Source organism: Schistocerca piceifrons, chromosome 2 (genome assembly GCF_021461385.2).
Source record: "Schistocerca piceifrons isolate TAMUIC-IGC-003096 chromosome 2, iqSchPice1.1, whole genome shotgun sequence".
Taxonomy (NCBI): Eukaryota; Metazoa; Arthropoda; class Insecta; order Orthoptera; family Acrididae; genus Schistocerca; species Schistocerca piceifrons.
In genome coordinates this window covers 268,451,105-268,477,076 of record NC_060139.1, presented here as the reverse complement: position 1 = coordinate 268,477,076, position 25,972 = coordinate 268,451,105, and the positions used below count along the sequence as shown (strand labels likewise).

Sequence of the window (25,972 nt, the reverse complement as noted above, 5' to 3'; positions counted from 1 at the left end):
CAAAGACAAGGGTATTTCCCACAAAAGCTCGGGTAGTGTCGCAGAGATGGTTTCACAACTGTGTCGTGATTTTTTTACAGTCCATGTTCAGGTGCAGTGGTGGTGGTATTCCTCGAAATAAAACGTGTGGTTGTTTACATAGTCTTGCATCATCTGCAAAGCTGTCTCTCTCCCTTTGTTCAGCGTTGTATTTAGTTCCTGTGACATCTTCTTATTATGTATGTAACAATATTCCTCAACACCAGATGTAGTAACTCCCAAAGCAGTTCATGTTGAATGCCAAAGGGTATCAGTGCACCATGGATGGAAAGGTGGAAGACCACAGTTATTTCCGTTGTGACAGGAAGTGCTTAGTGCATGTCCTTGCAGCTGCCACGTGGCATGCTGTGAACCCAGCGAGCTCCCTGCCTGAGTGTCCGGGGCCATTGGAAGAGGCCACACGCTGGAATGGGTGAACATCTTGCCTCTTGCACTTCGGAAGAGTCTCTGGACTTTTACTGTATGATCTACAGTTACAGCACATGCATTTAAGTATGTGTTGTGAAGCTTAGCTTAGCCCCATCATGCTTCATATTCATTATTTTATGAAGCATATTAGTCTTCAACAAATACCTTTGCTATCGAGACAGTCCTCAGATGCACAGTTACAGCTTAATACTCCTCTTTCTCCAACACAGGCACATCATCCACTGAACACATTAAACAATTAAGTCCGTCCTCCCAGTCCAGCAGCTAGACACAGACTGAGTCCTTTTCCCACCATTTTCCCCCAGACCGCCATCTTGGATTACATCACAGGAGGAGAGAGGGGGAGGGCCCACAGCCTGCTCTGGTGGCTGTGTTGTGGACTAGGTCACTTGGACTCTGGACCTCATGGTGAACACACCAGATGGAGCTACTATATGTGACAAGTCAAATTGTTTAAATAAACCATGCATACTTACATTCATCCTATCTGGGACTCCTGCACAGACTGAATCCTTTCCTATGTATTTCCATAGGGAGAGCAATGTATACAAAATAAAGACTTATGTCCATCCTATATGGCATCCCAGCACAGACTGAGCTCATTTACCACGAATTTCCAGATGGGGAGGAGAGGTGGGAGAGGGACAGAAGGGGAGGGGGGGTTTAGGTTAGTGGAGGTATCCCAATTGACCTGTTTTCCCACCATGACGTCACTGTAACATTGCCACATCTATGGCCGACATCTTGTATCCGCCATCTTAAAAAAGTGGAAACAATGCAAAGTGTGCCATGCCCGCTTTGCCCTACACTCAGGTGGAATAGCAACAACTTTTCACCAAGGTAGTATAATCATCTGGAATTTATTATGCAGTTGACTATCAACATCAGGCACATCTCTGGTATGGACAACGTGGTAGCCAACAGTCCTTCAGGAGTCAAAGCGTTTTGAGCCCCATTCATTTCAACACTCTCTCACAGATGCAAGAGATTGACCAAGAACTTCTCACTTTCCTGAACGATACTGGCTCGGCATTACACTTGCAGCTTGTTAGTGTCCTTGGCACAGATGTTAAAATATATTTTGACATCTCACAAGGAAGATCCCGAATTTTCATTCCTGTTCAGTTTCATAATCAAGTCTTCGACAGTTAACACAGCTTGTCTCATATTGGAGACTGTCCAGTGTTCTGTTAGCTGCTGAAGCACTTCATCTGGCTGGGAATGGAGAAGGACTGCTGCGAGTGGACATGCACATTTATACTAGGCCAACACAGAAATGTGTCTCACCACATACAACCACAAGTGGTCAAACTCCCTGACATCATTTCACATTTTGCACATGCCCTACTCGATGTCATGTCTATTAACTCCATCAGACGATCGCTAATGCCTATTGATTGTCGCAGATCATTTCACTCGATTGCCAGAGGCAGTACCATTGGACAACACCTCCACAGAAACATTTGCCTCTGCTTTAATGTCCTCTTAGTTATCAAGATTTGATCGTACACTGGACATAACAACAAAATGCAGCAGGCAATTTGAAACAGTTATTCGCCAAGCTTGTATAGTTCTCTGTATATGTCCATCATAAAACAATAAGGTATCTCCCAGCAAGCAACGGTCTGATAGATCAATGGCATTGTTTACCCAAAGCTGTTCTTACAGGCTGTGACACGATTTGGATGATTGCTCTACTAATTGTGTCACTTTGTCTACTTAATGCTTGCAAACTGGGCAAAGATGCATAATTGGTAGAACGCATTTTCAGCGAGCCAATAATTTTTCTGGTGAATTCATAGACATCGGTTCTCAGTAGTCTGCCACATAAGATCAGTCAGACTTTCTACATCACTTGTGTAAGGACATCACATGTTTTCGCCTGCATCAAGTTTCCAGACATGGCACACAACCCTGTTCTGTGTATCACGGCATGGTCAGTTGCTCTCACATAATGCTATCCACAGATGACGTGAAATCTTATCTACAAGCTATGTACATGGGCCCAAACCATGTGTTGCAAAGAAATGCACAATGTCAGATATTTCTGTCAAAGACAAGGCCACGACCATATCCATTGACTGCATCAAATCATCATACATCTTTCATGATGTATCAAGGAGAGCTTCTTCTCTCCTAGCCAGTACTGCAACTGGAACGACGACCTCAAACAACTGCCACAACTGCAACCTCAACAAACATTCGACTTAGTTTCACAACCAGTGTTCACGACACTCTCTGGTCAGCATGTACATTTACCTGCACATTTCAGAGATGACGCTCTGCTTCCACCGCAGGGGCTGGTGTAATGGCACATCATCGTCATCTGCCATCCTCTGCAGTCTGTTATCATCGCATTTGTTGAGTGGAACTACACACACAACCACAGATGGTGTTGCACTGGCAGTGATCTAAACTCCTTGTTTTTGTCTTCCTCTTGGAGAGACTCATCATAGTTACATACAGCTCGACTACAGATTCATTGTTAACTGTTTCAGCCTATTAAGAGACGATTCTACACTAATGTAAAATGTCACCTAACTGTTCATAAGTGAGTTGAATGCAGTTGTTCCCTGTTCTGATGAATAAGGTTATTGTTCCACAATATTCAAAGGGAGGATAATTTACACACTCTAGCAGGCTTGGAATATACACATCTAACAAAGCTGAACAGTCCTAATCACAGTTGCACTGACAGGACTACCAAAAGAATTCAGTGACTAGAGTCCTACTACAGACCTACTTTCTGTGAATTGTGCCATCATTTTGCAATGTTTAATGAATATCATCAGAATTATTTTAGATATGAGCGGTATGTCATACCATAAATATAATATGAGGTACAGATATATATTGGTATTATTCCACTACAATAACAAAAGATACAGAAGTGCTTTGCAAATAAATCAGTTAAACACTTCATTTTCCAACATCAGTGAATCAGTTAAAATAAAAATGTTCCTGTTACAGTTATGAGGTTTCTTATTTTTTTATTTATTAAGAATTCATTAATCAAATCTTTGATGTAGGATATAGCTTACTTTGTTCATTAGTATTCAGTTTTAAATACGTGATACAAGGCAGTTACATTGATTCAATAAGGTAAATAATTTAAGCACATAATGCAGTACAGAAAAACAATGAAATATAATACATTAAAAATAGTACAATCTAATATGTAGTACAATAGATAACAAAGGTAGCCTTATGCACATAACAAAAAAAAAGGAAATAATTTAAATTTATGTCAACAGATATTCAGTTACAGCATAATATCACCAGTCTTTCAAATGTTTTTAGAGCCACTTTGAATTTTTGTATTTCTTTTATTGTGTGGATGTAGTGGGGAAGTTTACTGTAAAGTTTTTTGCCAGTTTTCAGTGGTCCATTTCGTCTGAAATTGTACTTACAGACTCACTGAAGGTTCAATTTTTGTCTTGTGTCATATGTGTGGGCTGCTTAATTTGTGCATCCTGGGATGTTTATATCCTCTGAAATTCTCTGTTGAAGTAATTATCTCAAAAATGAACAAGCATGGCAGAGTGATACTATCTAGAGTGCTTTAAAAAGGAGTTTGCAAGAGTTTCTGGCAGTAGTATTTTCAGTTGCCCTAATGCTTCTCATCAGTGCTATGAAACAGTTTTTGTTAGTGGCTAGTTGCCCCAAAAATTATCCCATATCGCTGCAGTAATCCCGCTTGGGCATAATACACATTTTAATATTTCTTTTGTTGTACACCTAGCAAGTATTTTCATGCCATAGCATGTCATACTTACCTTCTTAAATAATTTATGTGTGTATCCCAGTTCATATTATTCTGAATCCCTGTTCCCTGAGATTTTGTTAAGTTTGCAATATCTTATTGTTTATTGAATTAATTTATGGTGGTGGTTAATGGATGTTTGTTTTGTGTAGTGTGAAGATGCATTGAGACAGTTTTCTCTATGTTAACAATAAGTTTGTAGGTGATGAATCATTCTGCATTGTACTTCATATTGTAGTTCTGTAGCAGTTTTGCCTTTTATCAATACATTTATGTCACCCAGAAATTTTATATGATTATAAATATCAAGAACAACACTGGGCACACCATACTTAATTTCTTTTCTTCCTGATGCATGATTTCTACTATCTGCTCTCTACTTCTCAGGTATGACGCCAGCCATTCTTGTGTGCAAGAACCTAATTCCTACTATTCCGATTTTTGTACACAGTAATTTGCGGTGTATCGCATCATAAGCTTTTGTGAGGTCCAGAAATATGGCTAATACATGTTTTTTCTGTTCTATTGCAGTCAAGGCTTCATTAAAAACATCAAAAATTGCAGTTTCTGACGACCTGAGTTTTCTGAATCCATGTTGGGTACTTGATAAAATTTTTTCTCTGTGAATGAAATAATTCTTTTGTAGAATACTTCTTTCCACTATTTTAGAAAAACCAGACAACAGAGATATTGGTCTATAGTTCTTTTCATTTGTCTTGCCTTCCTTCTTGAATGGAACTCTTAACTTGACTATTTTTAGTTTTTCTGGAAAAACACAATACAACGAAGAGTTGAAAGATGACTTAGGGACTTAGTCAGTATTGTTGCCCATTTTTTTAAATATGTAATCAGGCACACTGTCAACGTCTGAAGAAAATTTTGATTTTAATTCCTTTATAATATTCAGTATTTTCTTATCATCTGTTGGATACAAAAAGATTTTTTTTTCATTTACATTGTGTATGACTTCGTACACAACAGTAAGTGTGGTGGGCTACAGAGTGGGGTGGCAACTGTCGCCATAGGAAAGCTGGACATGAACAGAATTGATTAGTGAACAATATGACACAATAAACAAAAGATTCACTTGACTAGTATTTATTCAAGCATATGAAAACTCATTACAAACATGTAGCACGAATTAGAGTCGAGCTACCACAGTGTCAGAAGGCAGAGGCTCCAAGAATGAGTGGGCCGATTGGCTGCCACCAGCCATCCGCCATCGCGACGGCAGGAGGCGCTCGCTGTCGAGAGCCGCTGGAGGCGTGAACAGTGGGCGTGTACCATTGGGTCCGCCAGATCCCACGCGACCGGTTTTTGGGGCCCAACAGAAACTTTCTATTCTGTTATTAATTGCGAAACGCCGATAGCATGGCATCGACATGTGACACTTTTATTGAAATGGATTTTTAAGCTTATCTGTGTTTGCCAGAAGCTTTTTTTTTGCTATTTTCTGTCCAGTTCTTTGCTATTTCTGTGAATTATACTCTGCGTGAACAAAAATAGAGTGATTGAAACACATTTAGGTTTATTATTGTGATTGTACAATTTGAAAGTGCTCCATCAGCGAACAGTAAGTTATTTATACCTTAATTGACTGTTATAAATGCGTAATAAGTAATAGGAGACTTGTTTAATAGCACAGAAATTAGTAATTAATTGTGCAGGAATCTATTGCATATGCATGTGTCGTAACTGTTCGACACATTCAGATGACTTCTGAGTTCTCGCAAAGATAAAACTGAAAATTCAATTCAATTTAATTTTGGCTGTCAACAGTGTCGATAGCTTCATCGATCAGTTTAACTATCGAACTGATTTATCGATTCTCTGTTTACACCGAATAGCAAAACAAGAGCATTAGAAGCGTAGGCCTGTGATGTTTGTATAACAGTGAAAAATACAGTGTGGTAGTTGGTTAATAAATTCTGAAATGATGAAGAAGCCACAACGCGAAGTTTGTTATTATACCAGTGATATTCTGTTAGGGAAGTCATGATTGCCTGCCGTTATGTGGTGTGTCAACGACAAATTCCCAAATAATGTGTGCCGGTTGTGTGCAAATATTTCCGACGTCCTCATACCGATATTTGGCGCAGATAAGGAGCGAATCGACGTTAAAATAAAGAAATGCTGCCTACCTGTTGAAGTAAGGCAACCCTTTGTATCCTCAAAAATGGTTGTTCTGTTTTGTTGTTAATTTTAATTGCCGTCATAGTTGCCGGTATTTTATTGTGTGTTCTTACAAAGATTTGCTATATCGTAGCGACAGTGTGAAATTTTAGATGGTATCGCATAAAAACGTAGTCGCTCTTAGATGCTGTGCCTTTTGTATTTGATGACAAGCATATGCGCACTAATTAAATCTAGTAATCGCTCAAATTGCTCTACTAAACTTTTTAAACAGGACTCTTCATATTTCATATTTACAGCCATTCTGTGTAATAGAACGAATAATGTAGCCACATTACGGAGATTAATTGTTGATATTTGTTTATTCTGTACTAGGTATTTATGATTATTGAAATCATTGATTTTTGATCAGAGATACGAATGTCTACCATTAGCGTTGAGATCACAGTGTTGTGAGTGTTTCAGGTTGTTAACGTAGGAAAAAACACACACTCATCTCACTTCATATTTAAAGAAAGTATATGTTGCTTTAGGGTACACTAAAACTTACTGTTGTAATTCTCAATAAAGCATAGAGGAATAAAGCTTAAGTCTAAAATTTCATTTTGACCCGCTGTTTACTAGTAACCATAAGGTGATGGAAACACTAAGATGTTGTGTTTTACACATTTGAGTGATTGTCATTACAGTTTGTCTTCAGTTTGCTAAAACAGTAGGAGGCCAAGGGGAATTTGTATTTAAAAGAATGATATCTGACTATCAGCATTGTGAATAGTAGCTGTAGGATTTAGTACAGGACACACTACCAGGCTTAAAGGAATCATCAGTTTGATAATTTATTTATTCACCCACTTATCATCTTACAATGGTACTGGATTTGTCATAGTAACACAATGAAAGCACTACCTCAAAACTATACAGAAACATAGAATGTATAACTATGCATTTGTGAGGATAGGACAGGTGGTTGACCATAGTCTAGATGAAGGAACCATCTCAAATTTAAATGAAATTATTTAGAAAAATCTAAATCTGGCCCATTGCAGTAACTCCAGTCCATTCGTAAAACTGACTCCAGGCCTGTAGAAATCCAGCTATTCCCCATGCACATCTTCAGGGCCTTACCTCAGGCAGCCTGAGAAACCCAGTCAGCATCCTCCCTCTGATGAGTCGGATGTTGAACTCAGGAGAGTGACAAGACTTTACTATAATAGACTATAGAGCTTGGCATGATTTCCTTGTCACATCGAACTATTGTAATGTGACAAGGTTTTGTAGTCATTTCCCTCATTATAAACCACTGCTCTGAGTCCTCCAAGTAAACTCTGTAAAATATGTGTTACTAGTGAGGAGTGTTTTAGCTGCCATCTTAAACAGGTCTAGTTTAGTAATTTCTTTTTTGTCTCCTTGGGTAATTTGTTACACGAGTTTATTTGCCAACAGTAAATACTGTTTTGAGACTATTGTTTGTTTTCATTGTTATATGTTTAGATGTACTCATGTGGTGCAGTAAGGGTGCCCAGTTTCTTATACAGTTATTTACAATGCACCTGACTAATATTTCTAGTTATACCAGCTGCGACATACTTGCGTATACGAACAGTGATCCAATATTGTCATATAGTTTTTATTCCAGTGTTTGATCACAATATCAGTTCTTTTGACGATGGGCGGTTGTAGTCCGTAGTGACCATTTCTCAGATCTTTTCTACACCATGCCCTAAAGTGATATTGCAATCAAAGACTGGAATAAAAAACATTTGATTTCTAGTTATTATTGTAATGCCCTTTTCTGCAGTGCAAATTTTTTATCAATGTTTTGTGCTCTTAATTCCAGAAAAAAATCTTATAGCTATAATGATATGCACGTAAGAAGGTGGATGGTAGGTAAAGGAGCAGTGTACCATGTGATGCTCCACCTATGGAGCGGAAAAGGAGAGAAGTAAAAAGACTAGGTGTGATGGTGGAATGATAGCTGTGTAGTTCTGGAATGGGAACAGGGAAGGGGCTGGATGGGTCAGGACAGTGACTGACCTCCATTAACCTGCAGCACTTCACTGTCCGCCACACCCACCATACTATCCCTCCCCTTCCCCGCCCCAGCCTTCTCCGTAGCCCCACCCAGTCGCCACTCCATCATTCACTGGTGCTGCTGCTCGCAGTGTGGTTTCAGTTGTGTGTGTGTGTGTGTGTGTGTGTGTGTGTGTGTGTGTGTCTGTCCTCTATTGGTGATGAAGGCCTTAATGGCCCAAAGCTCTATTTGTAGCAGTTTTTTTGTTGTGCCTATCTGTGATTAGTTATGTAAAATTTTCCTAAGGCAGTCATTATTTCTGTTGTCACACATGTTCGTCACAGAGTTGTCATCTTTATCTGGCACCAATATCTGAGCCACTGGAAGTTGACCTGATGTTATGATCTGTGGTGTAATTGGCATGTGAGGTGATGCCCTGTTTCTAGACTATGGCTGCTGTGTACATAGTATTTGTAGGTCCAACACCTCTAACACTTTCCCAAGTTCTTGCAACACAATGCACTGAGCATTGCATTTATCTAGCCAGTTTTAATCATCTGCCTCTGTTTCATTGCTGTTGGGATGAGATTGGATTGTAATTGAATGCTATGGAAACCTAGAGCACATAGTTATGCGGCAGTGTAACCTGTAATCATGTACAATTTGTTTGTGTGTCGTCACTAATTGCCTGTACAGATGCTCAGTATCAAATGTCTTCTGTTCCTTCTTAAATACGACTTCAAGTAGTGTGTGCTGTTCCTTCGCTTTTGCAGGCAATTTGTTGACAGTGAGCTGAATATGATCAGTTTCCTCCATGACAGGAAGATTTATGGTGCAGCCTTTTGGATGACCATGCCTAACCAGGTGCCTTATTGCTATGGTTAACACATGCATATCCTCTAATTTAGTCAGTCTCATTGCATTTTCACATTGTGTAAACAGGCTGCAGCCCCAGCCATAAACCCCTTCCATTTTTCCTGCCATCTCCATCATTGTTTGTATGCTTTTCGTGGTTCTCACTGTCATCTATAGATTCTGTGATTCTACACATTTTTGTAATCTTCCTCTATTAGCTGTTGAATGCTATCACACGTCATTATTACAACATGTTGCGTGCTATCACACCTTGCATTTACTACACTTTCAACTATTTTTTAAAAATTTGATAGTATGTACTTCTTTAAGTCTTCCTCCTCTAGAGGTAGGCCTGCTGCCCATTCCTTGTTTTCCTTTCTTCTTAGCCACTTCTAGAAACTCCACTCCTCTCCATTATTCTTATTATTGACCTTTATAAATTCCATCTCGTTATTGCCCTTGTCTATGTGGTCAGTCATATTTTCGGTATGGGTTGCTATGTCTCTTCTCATTCTACCGTTCACATTGGCTCAGAATATTTTGACACTTTCTGCATCCATCATTCTCTTTGATGGAGGCTTCCATTTCTTACAAAGATGACAGCTGATTTTATAATCCGTTTGATCAGTGAACTTGGATTTATCAGTTTTCTTCCTGGACATGTTTCATCTTCTTCGACATGATTTTGCTGTGTTTGTATTTACTCTGTGGTTTCCTGTGACGCTCACCAGCATCATGCACAATGGTTCAGAATCCATATTTGGTTCTTTGAATCTCTCACTCCAAGAACATTTGGCAGGCCCTACATTTCACAGTCCATACTTCTTTGGCTGCATGGTTTCTTCCCTTTCTAACATGGAATGCGCACTGGAGCTTGCTTGGTATTTTTATAGTTCTTTTTTAGATGGTCACACCCTCCACAGTGGGAACATGTCAACTTGTTTTCCTTGCAATAGTTTGCAATGACAAATTTATATACTGTATCTTGAGCTACATTGCATATCAATCTGTTACTGCAATTGTGTTTTTGTGTTGGAATTCGTTGGCTTCACGAAATGAGAAACTAATTATCACATTCCAACCTAATTTACATCTCAGGCCTTACTAAAAGTCAGATTGTCAGCATGTCTCCAAATAAATATGAAAATCCATAGCCAACCATAAAATTCATAATAAACAGATCAGTAAAAGTCATTCTGGGATTCAGCATATAAAAGAAGAGTACTCCATTTGTCCATTTGTTTCTTATTCTGAAAGAAGTTGTTAGATTCAGTGATTGTCGTTGGCTATCCTAAACAGTCACTCAATTGGTTTTGACCAATCTCAACAAAATGCCAACATCATCACAAAATGCAAGAGGTGCTGATACTGTAAGTGCACTTTAGCCATTCGACTTCCAATTTTCTACATCTAAAATCATACATCGCAAGCCACCATATGGTGCATGGCACAGGGTACCTTGTACCACAACTTAACGATTCCCTTTCCTGTTCCACAGGAAAATGGGACCTGTGAAAAACAACTGTCTGTACACCTCAGTATGTGCCCTAATGCCTTGTCTTCATGATCCTTCCATGAAATATACATTGTTGGCAGTAGAATCATTCTGCAGTCACCCACTAATGCCGCTTCTTGAAATTTTGTCAATAGTGTTTCACGAAAATAACTTCATCTTCTCTCCAGGCATCTCTATAACACTAGTGTTTTGATCAAACCTACATGTTACAAATCTAGCAGCATGCCTCTGAATTAGTTTGATGACTTCCTTTAATCTGATCTTATGGGCATCATAAACACTCAAGCAGTACTCAAGAAGGGATTGCATCAGTGTTCCGTACATAGTCTTCTTTATTGAAGAGCTATACTTTCCTAGAATTCTCCCAATAAACCAAAGCCAACCATTCACATTCCCTACAACTGGCCTTAATGTGCACAGTCTATCCTATATTGTTTTGCAGTATTACGTCTTGGCCTAAATGTTTATTCAGTATGACTGTATCAAGCAGCATACCACTGATACTGTATTTGAACATTACAGGTTTGTTTTTCCAGCTCATTTGCATTAACTTGCATTTTTCTACCTTTAGAGCAAGCTGCTGTTCATCAAGCCAAATAGAAATCTTGTCTAAGTCATCCTGTATCCTCCTACAGTCAGTCAGTAATGACATTTTCCTACATACAACAGTGAAATCAACAAACAGTTGCAGATCATTGCCCACCCTGTCAGTCAAATCATTTATGTATATAGAGAATAAGAGAAGCCATATCACAATTCCCTGGGGCACTCTGATTACACCCATATCTCTGATGAACACTCACCATCCAGAATAACGTACCAGATTCTATTAATAAGAAGTCTTAGAGCCACCTATTCCATGTGCTCAGACCTTTGTTAACAGTCGGCAGTGGCGCATTGTGCCTCTGATTTATAGGTTCTGCCTTTTCCAGTATCCTGTCTTATGATATTCCTCATGACTCTGTTTTTATTTTCTGCATTCTATATTATTTTGTTACCGAATGACTTTCTTGCAGCAACCAGTACCCTCCTATATATTTCTTTATATATTTGATAGTAATCTATGAACTATGGATTATTATAGCGCATTTGTAAAGAACTGAAAAATTTAAGTGTGTGGGAAGACTTTGTAAGACCTGTAGTTAAGCATCTGGACATAAAGGGGGGAAACAAGTCTGGAAGAGAGAAAGGGAGAGGGGTGGAAAAAGGGGTGAGAGAGGGGATGAGAGGGAAAGGGGGGAGGGGAAGAGAGAGAGAGATTATGCTCACATGCGAGTGGAAGAGGGAAAGAGTAATGGGAGAAGGCAGTACATGATCTGGCTGGGGAAGTAGTTGTGTGAGCAGAAGAGAGAAGGGAACAGGTAAAGTGGAACAGTGGGATCAGGTTAGCGGAGGTTCAGGCCAAGGGGGTGAGAATGCAGAATATGTTGGTGAGATAATTCCCACCTGTGTAATTCAGCGAGACTTGTGCTGGAAGAGAGTATCCAAATTGCCTGCATAGTGAAGCAACTGTTGAAGTCATTTGTTTTCTTATGCACGGCATGTTTGGCAATTGCTTGGTGAAGTTTGCAGTTTGCCACAGTCTGACTGGCCGTTTATGTAAGTAGACAGTTGCTGACTTGTCATGCCCACATAGAATGCAGCACAGCTGATATGTAACATGGCTGCTTTCACAAATATGGGTAGGATATCCCTCACCTCAGGTCACAACTAGTAGTAGTCCAAGCCCTGATGAAGGGTGTGGTTGTTTTTCAGGGCCGGGATGGTACTGGGAGATCAGAAGATTGCTGGTCAGTGGCTGGTTCACAGGTTAACTGCTGACTGAGGAGCAGAGGGCACAGGTGCTCTGTTTATTTATGAGCAGGATTCTGCGTATCAGTAGAGGCAAATGTGAAATAGTTTCACACATTCTATTATTTGTAGTCACATTTGTTGTAATAAGGACTATCAGTTTTGATCAAATGTTGAACATCTTCAGATTAGTTATAATTGCAGAGCAACTTGTCAGTTCTATGTGCTGTGCACAGTGTCTGTAAGTACGAAGTCACAAAAGTGACAGTACTCTGCAATAAAAATATTAGGATAACAATCTGTTATCACAGATATGTGTCTGCACTTCACACCATGACAGATATTCATGAAGTTACTCATACATTTTGTCAAAGCCTACAATTTCGTATATAATTGTCTGCTTGATATTTTATTTTCTTCATAAAGCTATATGTAATTTACTTCTTACTAAACCAAAGTTAGATCAGGACAGTTTAGTCAGTCAGTCTTTATTTACTTTTTTTCCTGAGTAGTCTACTTATTTATGTATCAGAGAATTATACACTGTAGTAGTGTCTGTAATATAATTGTGGACATGTACACCCGCTCCATTTTTGATCCCCAGTTTTTTATGTATAAAGTAATGAAGGATATTATAATTATGTCAATTCTGAGACGGAAATAATAAACAAAAAGCAAGAGTAGACACATGTGTACGTTAGCATGACTAAAATAAATGTGGGAGGAGAACGAGCAAGATTTAGAGACTGCCTCATTTGTAAGCAAGCAATCACCACCATTCTGGACACAGTTGGGTCTGACTGACCACAGTGTCATCCGTCGGACAATTGAAGAGACCACTGGGGGAAAGAGAAGCAGCTGTATGAATGTTAGGAGCTCAGATGGCAAGCCAATACTAAATAAAGAAGGAAAAGGTGGAAGGAATGTACAGGGTGTAACAAAATGATATGGCTGAACTTTTAGGAAACATTCCCCACATGTAGAGGAAGAAAATATTGTATATGCACCTGGGTCCAGAAATGCTTTATTTCCATGCTAAAGCTCAGTTTCTACAACTCTTCAGCACATTAATTATGGGAAATGCACAGGAAAAGAATGTATGAGCATAATATGAAACACTGTCCTAAATGAAATCTTCAAAATGCCCTCTGTTGGCAACGTTATGTGCATCAGCCTGCCCTCGTGTTGAACCCCTGATGCGCTGTTTCACAGCCTTCCACAATAAATCTTGTACCAGGCATCTGGTCACAGGAGACTGCTAAGTCTCCCACAAATAAAAGTCTAGTGGGTTTAGTGCCAGAGAGCATGGAGACCAAGGAATTGGTTCACCTCTACTTATCCATCCGTAACAAAGTCTATTGTTTAGAAGCCAATGAACATCAGCACTGAAATGAGGAACAGCTCCATCGTTTATGAAGTACATGTTTTGTCAAACTCGCAAAAGCACACATTCTAGCAGAACAAGTAGAGTATTCTCTAAGAAAGCATGGCAAGTTTCTTCATAGAGCCTGGATTAAAGAACATGAGGTCCTATCAAACAGTTCCCAACAATGCTGACCAAACATCAATGGAAAATCTGTGTTGATGACATGATTGCACAATTCCATGAGGATTCCTGACAGCCTATATATGCTTATTGTGAAAATTTACAATCTGATCACATTAAAAATAAGCTCCATCTGTAAAGAGCACATTTGCACTAAAGGGAGGGTTGACACATTGTTGAGTGAACTATTCTCAGAAGTGTACCCCGTAGGAAAATCAGCTGCTGATTGTGCCTGCAGAAACTGTACATGGTATGGGTAGAGCATGTTCTCATGTAGCACTCTCCAGTCAGTCATTTTGACACTAGGGATGTCATCAACTAGACAAAGAAGTTCCTCTTCGAGGTGAGGTGTCGTCATCATTCTAGGCCTCCCCCATCACGAACAAATGGCTCAAACATCTCATGCCCTGTAAGATAGCGATCAGTTGCTTCAAGTGTCCTCCTGTCGGGGAACTGTTGTTCTGGAAATCCCTCCTGGTACAAATGTTGAGCCCCACAGCTGTTATCTTCTGCTAACCTGTACAGCAAATGGGTATCTGCCAGCTCTGCATATGAGTACACTACCATTGCACTGTACCATAAACAAAGTCCATGATGAACATTAAACGGTTGATATTATGTGCTTGATGCCAGTAGAGCAAAGAGGTTAGTTGCAGGTCAACACAAGCAGTGAAGCATGTGAAATGTCCCCTGAAAGTTCGGCCATACCTTTTCGTGATACAGTGTATCTTTTGTGTAAGGAAAACAAACCTGAGGACAGCATTATAGAAAGAGAACAGGGAGAAAGTGAAGATGAGATGGGAGATACAATACCACAAGAAGAATGTCGTGCTGATATACCTAAGTGTAAACAAGGCACCTGGAGTAGACAACATTCTCTCAGAATTATTGAGATCCTTGGGAGAGCCAGCTTTTACAAAATTTTTCTATAAGGTGTGCAGGATTTATGAGATGGGAAATGCTCTCAGACTTCAGAAAGAGTGTAATAAATCCAATTTCAAAGAAGGCAGGTGCTACCAAACCATCAGTTTAATAAATCATGGTTGCAAGATGACGACACAGTTTATGTACATAAGAATGGAGAAAAATAGCAGAAGTTGACCCTGGTGATGGTCAGTTTGGGTTCCAGAGAACTGTAAGAATGTGCGAGGCAATACTAACCCTACAACTTATCTTGGAAGGTAAGTTAAAGAAAGGCAAACCTACTTTTATAGCATTCATATATTTAGGGAAAGCTTTTGACAGTGTTGACTTGGCTACTTCTTTCCAAATTTTGAAGGTAGCAGGGATAAAATACATGAAATAAAAGGTTATTTGCAACTGGTATAGAAACCTGACTGCAGTTACAAGAGTTGAAGGAAATGAAAGTGAAGTAGTAGTCAAGAAGCACTTGAGATTGGGCTGCAGCTTACCCCGAACGTTATTCAGTCGGTGTATTGAGCTGGCAGTAAAGCAAGTCAAGGAGACATTTAGAAAGGGAATTAAAGAAGAGCAGTTGAGCGGAATTGATGATGTTTTGAAAAGAGATTATAAAATAAAAATAAACAAAAATGAAACAAGGGTATTGGAATTTAATTGAATTAAATCAGTTTATGATAATGGAATTAGATTAGGAAAAGAGCTATTTAGGCAGCAAAATAACTGAGGGTGGCTGAAGTAGACTGGATATAGAATGCTGGCAATAGCAAGAAAAAAATTTCTAAAATAAGAGGGAATTTGTGAATGTCTGATATAAATTTAAGTGTTAAATCTTTTCTGAAAATAATTGTTGGAATGTAAGGAAGTAATGCATTTTTTGATAAGCAGTTCAGACAAGAAGAGAATAAAAACTTTTGAAAGATGATGCTATAGAAAAGTGCTGAAGATTAGATGAGTAGATTGAGTAGCTAATGAAGAGGCACTGAATCAGACTGGGGAGAAAAGAAATTTCTGGCACACCATGATTAAAAGAAGGGATTAGGAATCATCAATTTGATAATGGAGAGGGGTAATAAATGTTGGGGGAGACCTAAGACGAATACAGTAAGCAGATTCAGAAGGATGTAGGTTGCAGTAGTTATTTGGAGATGAAGAGGCTTGCACAGGATAGATTAACATGGACAGCTGCATCAAAGCAGTTTTTGGACTGAAGACGACAATAACATGAAATTTAGACCGCATACAGGTTTGTCTTTCACTAAATCAATTGAGACAAGTTATGGGATGGTTCCTTTGACTGGGACATGGCTGATTTTGTTCTCTACCCTTTCTCAATTCAGGCTTGACCTCCACCTCTATTAGTGTTGATCTGATGCTGAACCCTAATCTTCCTTTCCATGACATATTTTGTTTTCCTACTTGACGTTTTTGAAACAATGAAGAAGTTAAAACAAATTTGTTATGCAAACTACATAAAGTAATAAAAATTAAGGTTTAAAATGGGACTTGAAATATAGATCTTGCTTTTAGTAGGCTTTAAGCTGAGTCATTTGAGCACAGTTCATGTCTTGACATAAAACCTTGAAACTCCTTTGAGATTGAATTTTTTCTTCAACAAGGGCACACCATATACTAACCCCCTCCCCCTCATATTTGATAAGTTAGGTGCTGCTGCAGTTTCCGTTGTTTGATTTTACACTTTCATTCTTATTTCATAGGTTCAGTAGTCGAATAGCTCCTTTCTTATCTGTCATATGAAGTGTGTGTAGATGTCTATCTACCTTATGAAGTGTGTTTGGATGCCATTGTTTGTTAAACCATGTCTTGCGAAAGCTACAGATCTTAAGTTGATTGCGCTAATCCAACACACATCTTTAATCTGCCAGAAAAACACTATAAAGACTAATGCTAGACTACATCTAATAATGAATAAGAAAACAGGAATGTGGGTAAGACACTATGAACAACATAGTGAACCCATTATCATAACCAAGATAGACATAAAGCCAATGCCTGTTACATTATCTACATCTACATCATTACTCTGCAATTCACAATTAAGTGTGCAGCAGAGGGTTCATCGAGCCACCTTCGAGCTATTTCTCTGTGATCCCACACTCTAACAGCGTGCAGGAGAAACAAGCACTTAAATCTTTGTGTGAGCTCTGATTTGTATTATTTTATCATGATGGTCATTTCTCGCTTTGTAGGTGGGAGTCAACAGAATATTTTCACATTTAGAGGAGAAAGTTGGTGATTGAAATTTCATGAGAAGATTCTTCCGCAGTAAAAAACACTTTTGTTTTAATGACTCCTATCCTAATTCATGCATCATGTCCATTGCATTCTCTCTCCTATTTCGCGATAATACAAAAGAAGCTGCCCTTCTTTGAACTTTTTCAATGTCCTCCATAAGTCCCATCTGATACGGATCCCATGCCACACAGCAATACTCCAGAAGAGGGCGGACAAGCGTGGTGTACACTGTCTCTTTAGTCGATCTGTTGCATTTTCTAAGTGTTCTACCAATAAATCACAGTATTTGGTTTGCTTTATCCACAATATTATATATGTGATAGTTCCAGTTGAAGTTATTCATAATTGTAATTCCTAAGTATTTAGTTGAAGTTACAGCCTTTAGAGTTGTGTGATTTATCATGTAACTGAAATTTAGTGGATTTCTTTTAGTACTCACGTGGATAACTTCACACTTTTCATTATTTAGAGTCAGTTGCCACTGTTTGCACCACACAGATATCTTGTCTAAATCATTTTGCAGTTGGTTTTTATCATCTGATGACTTTATAAGATGATAAATGACAGCATCATCTGCAAACAATCCAAGAGGGATGCTCAGATTGTCTCCTGCGCCATTTTTGTAGATCAGGAACACCAGAGGGCCTGTAATACTTCCTTGGGGAACGCTAGATATTACTTCTGTTTTACTCGATGACTTTGTATTAGTTACTATGAATCTACTTTACAGGAACTCACAAACGCAGACACATAACTGAGACGATGCGAAATAGGCACACAATTCGATTAGGAGACACTTGTGAGGAAAGGTGTCAAAAGTGTTCTGGGAATCTAAGAATATGGAATCAATTTGACAACCCTTGTTTATAGTACTCACTATTTCGTGAGAATAGAGAGCTAGTTATATTTAATAAGAACAGTTTTTCCTGAATCGGTGATTCTTAGTCAATAAATAGTGAATAAATCATTTTCTTTGAGATAATTAATTATGTTCGAACACAGAATGTGTTCCAAAACCCTACTGTGAATCAACATTAGTGTTATGAGTCTGTAATTCATCAGATTATTCCTAATTCCTTTCTTGGGTATGACTTGTGCAACTTTCCATTCGTTAGGTACAGATCTTTTAATGAACGAGCAGTTGTATATGATTGTTAGATATGGAGCTATTGTATCAGCATACTCTGAAAGGAACGTGACTGGTATGCAGTCTGGACTGGAAGCCTTGCCTTAATTAAGTGATTCAAGCTGCTTCACCACATCAAGGATATCTTATTTCTGAATTATTCATGTTGGCACTTGTTCTAGATTTGAATTCTGGAATATTTACTTCATCGTCTTTGGTGAACAAGCTTTGGAAAACGGTGTTAGTAACTGCTTTAGTGGCACTGTCATCAGTGATATAACCATTGTTATCGCACTGTGAAGATATTGATTGCGTCTTGCCACTGTTGTACTTTACATATGACCAGAATCTCTTTGGGTTTGTTGCATGATTTTGACACAGAGTTTCATTGTGTAAACTATTAAAAGCATCTCACATTAAAGTTCGTGCTAAATTTTGAGTTTCTGTAAAATTTCACGAATCTTGTGGATGTTGTGTTTTTTTAAAATTTGGTATGATCTTTTTGGTGCTTTTGCAAGGGTGTTCTGACCCATTTAGTGTACCAGGGGGATCAGTACTATCACTTATCAATTTATGTATCTCTCAATTGCTGTTGATATAGTTTCTTTGAATTCAAACCACATCTGGTCTGTGCTTACATAGTCAGATTGGAAGGAGTGGAGATTCCCTCTTAGATAGGCGTCTAGCAAATTTTTATATACACTCTCTCTCTCTCTCTCTCTCTCTCTCTCTCTCTCTCTCTCTCTCTCTTTCTTTCTCTCTTTTTAGATGTACTTTGCATTTGTTTTTTGTGGATTTGGATGTTGTTATATACAGTCTCGCTACAGCCATCTTGTGGTCACTAATCACTGTATCCATCATGATGCTCTCTATTTGTTCAGGATGATTTGTTGCTAATAGGTCAAGTATGTCTTTGCAACCATTTACACTTCAAGTGAGCTCCTCAACTAATTGTTCAAAATAATTTTAAAGCATTCAGTACAATTTCGGACAATATTTTATGCCTATTGCTAGCTTTAAACATGTGATGGCAGATTGAAGTCACCACCAACTAAAATTGTATGAGTGAGGAACCTATTTGAAATGAGACTCAATTTTTCTTTGAACTGTTCAGCAACTGCATTATTTGAGTCAGGAGGTCGGTAAGATGAACCAGTTATTAATTTATTCAAGTTCTCAAGTATAACCTCTACCCATATTAGCGCACAGGAACTATCCATTCAATTTCACTAAAAGGTAAACTACTTCTGGCAGCAATAAACACTCCACCACTGACTATTTAATCTGTCCTTTCTGAAAATGATTAGGTCCTTTGAAAAAATTTCAACTGAACTTATTTCCAGCTTTAGCCAGGTTTCTGTGCCTAAAATGATTTGAGCTTCAGTGCTCTCTATTAATGCTTGTAGCTATAGTCCTTTCCCAACACAGCTACCACAATTTACAACTACAGTATCAATTTTTGCTCTCTCTACCTTCATGCGTTTGCCCTGCACCCTTTTAGACTGGCATCTTTTCTGTAGTTTCCTGAGACCCTCCAACCCAAAAAAAACCACCCGTCCCTTCCACGCAGCCCTCGCTACCCATGTAGCTGCTTCATGTGTGTAGTGGACTCGTATTAAGTGGAACTCGGAAACCCAATACCTGATGGCGCAAGTCAAGGAATGTGCAGCCTTCACTGTTGCAGAACTTCCTGAGCCTCTGATTCAGACCCTCCCTTTGGCTCTGTACCAAAACCAAAGGACCACAGTCAGTCGTGTCAACAGTGCTGCAGATGGTGAGCTCTGCCTTCATCTCGCAAGCAAGACTACCAGTCCTTACCGCTTCAGCTAGCCAGCCGAAGTGCAGAGAATCTCTTCTGATCAGAAGCTACATGCATCGTTGATACCGACGTTAGTCACCACTTGCAGATGTCTGCACCCTTTGCTCTTCATGGCATCTGAAAGCACCATTTCCACATCTGGAGTGACTCCATCCGGTATGCACACGGAGTGCACACAGGACTCCTTCCCCTCCTCTGCAGCCATATTCCTATGGGGCCCCATTAGAGGGCCTAATGCTGGAGTTCCCAACTACTAGCAAACCCACCTTCTGTGAATTCCCAGACCTTGTGGGTTGAGAGGCTTCCTCTGGAACAGGGGGAGCATCTGCATCTGGCTCAGGGAAATTATCAGCCACAGATAGCACCTGAAACTTGTTTGACAGAAAACCGGGGTGCCCTTGTGATGAACCCCAAGGAAAGTAGTTCGCTGCCTGCCAGACCCTGGAGTGACCTCCCGCTCAACCATGGGTTAGAGGTCAGTCTCAGTGCAGGCGGTAACGGGGGCAACAATAGCAGTGGACCGAAAGGGGGACATGTGAGATGTACTCAACAACCCTTGGATCACCACATCTGATCCCCCTACAGTGATGCCCATTGGCAGCAGCTTCAAGCTGCATGATGGAATCCAACACAGCCTGGAGCTGTCAGTGAAGGGTCACCAACTCAGTTTGCATCTGTATGCAGCAATCAGTAGTGCAAATTTATATTCTGTCTAGCTCCACAGAAGATGTAGAGACTGAAAGAATTCATAGTGAGATAAAAGAAAATATTCAGATACTTAAGAAAGAGGAAAATTAATGTGTGGTGGGAGACTGGAATTAAATAATAGTAAAGGAAGTGAAGGAAAAGTAGCAGGTGAATATGGACGGAGGTAAAGGAATGAAAGAGGTAGCCGACTGGTAGAATTTTCCACAGAGCATTATTTAATCATCGGTAACACTTGGTTTAAGAATTGTGAAAGAAGGGTGTATAAATGTAGCAGACCTGGAGACACTGGAAGGTTTAAAATTAATTATTTAATAGGATACAAAGATTCTAAAGCTAGATTTTAAACTGTGAGGCATTTCCAGGGACAGGTGCGACTGTGACCATAATGATAATAATAATGAGCGTATGGCATTGGTGGCCGGGAGACCTCTTGCGGGGCGGTTAGGCCACCGCTCCACAAGTTCTTTAACACCACTACAGCGACTTGCGAGTGAATGAGGATGAAAGACACACAACACCCAGTCATCTCGAGGCAGAGAAAATCCCTGATCCTGCCGAGAATCGAACCCGGGACCCCGTGCACGGGAAGCGAGAACGCTGCCGCAAGACCACAACCTGCGGACATGCTGACCATAATTTGTTGGTTATGAACTGTAGATCAAATATGAAGAAATTGCAGAAAGGAGGTTGTGGTCTGGATAAATTGAAGGAACTAGGGGCTGCTGAGAATTTCAAAAGGGTTATTGACCAACGATTGACTGAAACAAGGGAAAGGAATACAATAGGAGACAAATGCATAGCTTTGAGACATAAAATAATGAAGGTAGCAGAGAATGAAATATGTGGATAAAAAGACAAAGTCTAGTAGAAATCTATGGATATCATTGGCGGTATTGAATTCAATTGGTGAAAGGAGGAATTGTGTAAATGCAACAAATGAAGCTGGTGAAAAGGAATGCAGAGATGTAAAAAGTATTATTGACAGAAAGAGCAGAATAGCTAAGCAGGAATCTCTACAGGACAAGTACTAGGCTATAGGAGCATGTATAATTAGTGGAAAGGTAGAGATTGCCTAGAGAAACATTAAAGAGGCCTTTGGAGATAACAGAAACAGCAGTATGAATATCAAGAACTGCAATGGAAAATCAGTATCAGAGATGGGAAAGGTGGAAGGAATACATGGGGAGGCTCTACAGGGGAAACATACTTAAAGGCAATATTATGAAAGGGAATGAAGTTGATATGGGAGATGTGATACTGTGTGATGAACACTGAAAGAACTAAGTTGAATCAAGGTCCCTCGAGTAAGCAGCATTCCCTCAGAACTACTGATAGCCTTGAGAAAGCCAACCGTGACAAAACTCTATGCAATAATTCCAGTTCCAAAGAAAGCAAGTGCTAACAGGTGTGAATATTACTGAACTATCAGTTTAACAAGTCATGGTTGCAAAATAGTAATATGAATTATTTACAGAACAATGAAGAAACTGCTAGAAGCCAACCTTGGAGAAGATCAACTTGGTTCTGGAGAAATGTACGAACATGCTAGATAATTCTGACTATGTGACTTATCTTACAAGATAAACTGAAGAAAGGCAAACACACATTCATAGATTTAGAGAAAGCTTTTGACAATGTTGACTGGACTACACACATCGAAATTTTGAATGCTACAAGGATAAAACACAGACAGTGAAATGTTATTTACAACTTGTACCAAAAACTAAACTGCAATTATAAGAGCCGAATGACATGAGAGAGAAGCAGTAGTTCAGAAGGGAGTGAGACAGGATGTGGCCTATTCCAGTTGTTATTCAATCTCTACATTGAGCAAGCAGTAAAGGTAACCAATGAAAAATTTTGGAAAAGTATTAGGGTTGAATGAAAAGAAGTGCCTCCACCATTGTTAATTGGGTTTGGATGGGAATATTTAAAAAAATCAAATGCAGAAATAATCCTTAGAATGTGATCTTTAATTACCAATATTCACTTTTCCACATAATCACCAGCCAATGGGGATACATTTCTGCCGATGATGAACAAGTTTTCTGAAGCCGACACAGAAGAAGCCGACAGTCTGTTTTTGCAACCACAGTCTCACAGTTCTCTCAGCATCATCATCAGAAGCATAATGATGTCCCTGCTGATCATCTTTCATTATCGGGAACAGATGGAAGTCAGACAGTGTTAAATCTGGACTGTATGGAGGATGCCATACAGTCGCTGAAGTTCTGCTGTGGTGGCACATGAAGTGTGTGGTTTGGCATTGTCATGCTGCAAGAATACATTTCCCTTTTCCTTTTGGACCCTTGTTAGCCATCATTTTAGAGTTCACAGTGTTGTGATGTAGTGCTCTAAACATGGATAAGACCATCTGCATCCCAGGACACTGTGACCATGATTTCTCCAGCTCAGGGCTGCGTCTTTAATTTCTTTTTCTGAGGTGAGTCTTTGTGTCGGTATTCCATAGAACGACGTTTCATCTCCGGGTCGTGATGATGTACCCACGTTTCGTCTCCTGTCACAATTGAATGGAGAAAGGCGTCACCTTCATCCTCGTAACGTGAGAGTTCTTGGAAAATTTCAAGTATGTACGCTTTCACTTCAGGAGTCAGTATCCTGGGTATCCATCATGCACAGATCTTCTAATAGCCAAGCAAAGCAATAATGTGACCCACATTCTTGTGAAATGCCAATTGTGCTTGCAATTTCTCTTCAAGTGATACGACGATTATCCTGAATCAGTCAGTCAACAGTTTGCTTGTGAAACTCCATGGCTGCTGTCACAGGACGTCCAATTCTTTGTTTGTCACTCAGGTCAGATGTTCCTGCCTCAGCATGTTTAAACTTACTCACCCAACGGCGCACAGTATTCACATTAACACAATCACCATAAACTGCTTTCATTCTCTGATGAATCTCCTTTGGGGTGAAACTTTCTGCTGTCAAGAATTCAGTGACTGCACATTGCTTAAATCGCATTGACCGACCATCTGCGCAGGGTTCCACACTTTACGCTGTAACAACACAACCATTCAATACTAAGGCTTCCCGCCAACTGGAGCTGTAGAGAAGACACTATGGAACAAGCCAGTACCTGCCGCATACCAATGCTGTCATGAAGGTGGAGGCATTTCTTTTCAGTCAACTCTTGTACTTAAAGTACAGGGAAAGAAATAGAAACTGGGAGGTTTGCCAGTGACACTGTAATTCTGTCAGAGATAGCAAAGGATGTTGAAGAACAGTTTTACTGTGTGATGTGATGGTAACAGTACTAATGCCAGTGCCACTAAAGCGGAGTTACTAAACAAGTTTTTTGAAATATCTTCACAAAAAAAGACAAAGTAAATATTCCAGAATTCGATCCACAAACAGCTCCCAATATGAGTAACTTAAAAGTGGATATCATTGGTGTGAAGCAGGTTAAGTCATTTAGTAAAGCAAGTCTTCCAGTCCAGATTGTATACCAAAAAGGCATCTTTGAGAGTGTGGTGATACAGTAGTTCCATATTCAACAATCGTATACAGCTGCTCTCCTGATGAAAGATTTGTACCTAAATTGTGGAAAGTTGCACAGGCCACACCAATACACAAAAAAAGGAAGTAGAAGTAATCCAATGAATTACTGACCCAAATCACTGACATCAATTTGCAGAATGATTTTGGAACATATACTGCGTTCGAACATAAGGAATTACCTTGAAGAAAATGGTCTATTGTCACATAGTCAGCGTGGATTCAGAAAATATTGTTCTTATGAAACAAACTAGCTCTTTATTTCCATGAAGTAATGGGTGCTTTTAGTAGGGACTCTCAAATTGATTCCATATTTTTAGTTTTCCAGGAGGCTTTTACACTGTTCCTCACAAGCAACTTCTAATTAAATTGTGTGCCTATGGAATATTGCTTCAGTTGTGCAACTGGATTTGTGATTTTCTGTCAGAAAAGTCGCAGTATGTAGTAACTGGTGAAAAGTAAGGGACTAAAACAGGAGATATATCTGACATTTCCTTAGGAAGTGTCATAGCCCCTGTGCTGTTCCTAATCTATATAAATGATTTAGGAGGCAATCTGAGCCAACACTCTTAGAGTGTTTACAGATGATGCTGTCATTTATCATCTGGTCAAGTCGCCAAACAATCAAGACCAATTGCAAAATGGTTGAGATAAGTTACCTGCATTGTGTGTGAAGTGGAATTGATGCTACAGAATAAAAAGTGTGGGGTTATCCACATGAGTATTCAAAGAAATCCATTAAATTTAAATTACATAATAAATCACACAAATCTAAAGGCTGTGAATTCAACTAAATATCCAGGAATTACAGTTATGAACAATGTAAATTGGAACGATTACATAGATAACGTTATGGAAAGGTGAACCAAGGACTGTGTTTCATTGGCAGACCTACTAAAGCGACCGTCTACACTATGCTTATCCATCCTGTGCTAGAGTATCACTGTGTGATATGGAATCCTTACCAGATGGGATTGATGGAGGAAACCGAAAAGGTCCAAAGAGGGGCAGCTCATTTTGTATAATAATGCAAAGGGAAGGGAGTGTCATGGATGTGACAAGTGAGTTTTCGTGGCAATCTTTAAAACAAAGCAGCAAAATCTTTTCACGAAATTTCAATCATGAACTTTTTCCTCTGAATGCAAAATATTTTAATGACACCAACCTACATCAGGAGAAATAATCATTGTAATAAAATAAGATAACTCAAAGCCAGTACAGAAGGACTGAAGTGTTCATTTTTCCCACGTGCCATTAGAGAGTGGAACAGTAGAAAAATGCCTGAAGGTGGTTTGAAAAACCCCTGCCAGACACTTAAGTGTGAATTGCAGAGTAGTCAGTTGGATGTAGATGTTTTGAAAACAGGGTATAAGATAACACCAATAAAACCAAAACAAGGATAATGGAATGTAATCGAAGTACAGGGTGATCATAATTAAAGTTAAACTTTCAAACCACTGTAGAAATAACACCACTGGTCAGAACAAGGTCAAATTGTAACAGAATATTATTGGAAAAGGGGGAAAATGTGAGGCACAAGAAAAAT

At 39.3% G+C, this 25,972-nt stretch overlaps 1 protein-coding gene across 3 annotated transcripts in view; it reads left to right on the top strand.

The window, feature by feature from the left end:
• Positions 1-6,087: 6,087 nt before the first annotated feature.
• Positions 6,088-25,972, top strand: part of LOC124777509 (protein sister of odd and bowel-like) — a 110,848-nt gene continuing 90,963 nt past the window's right edge. For all 3 annotated transcript variants that reach the window (XM_047252955.1, XM_047252954.1, XM_047252956.1), the window contains exon 1: positions 6,088-6,380. In XM_047252955.1, coding sequence (XP_047108911.1) covers positions 6,243-6,380 — 138 coding nt within the window. In that variant the 5' untranslated portion in view covers positions 6,088-6,242. The remainder of the gene's footprint in view (positions 6,381-25,972) is intronic.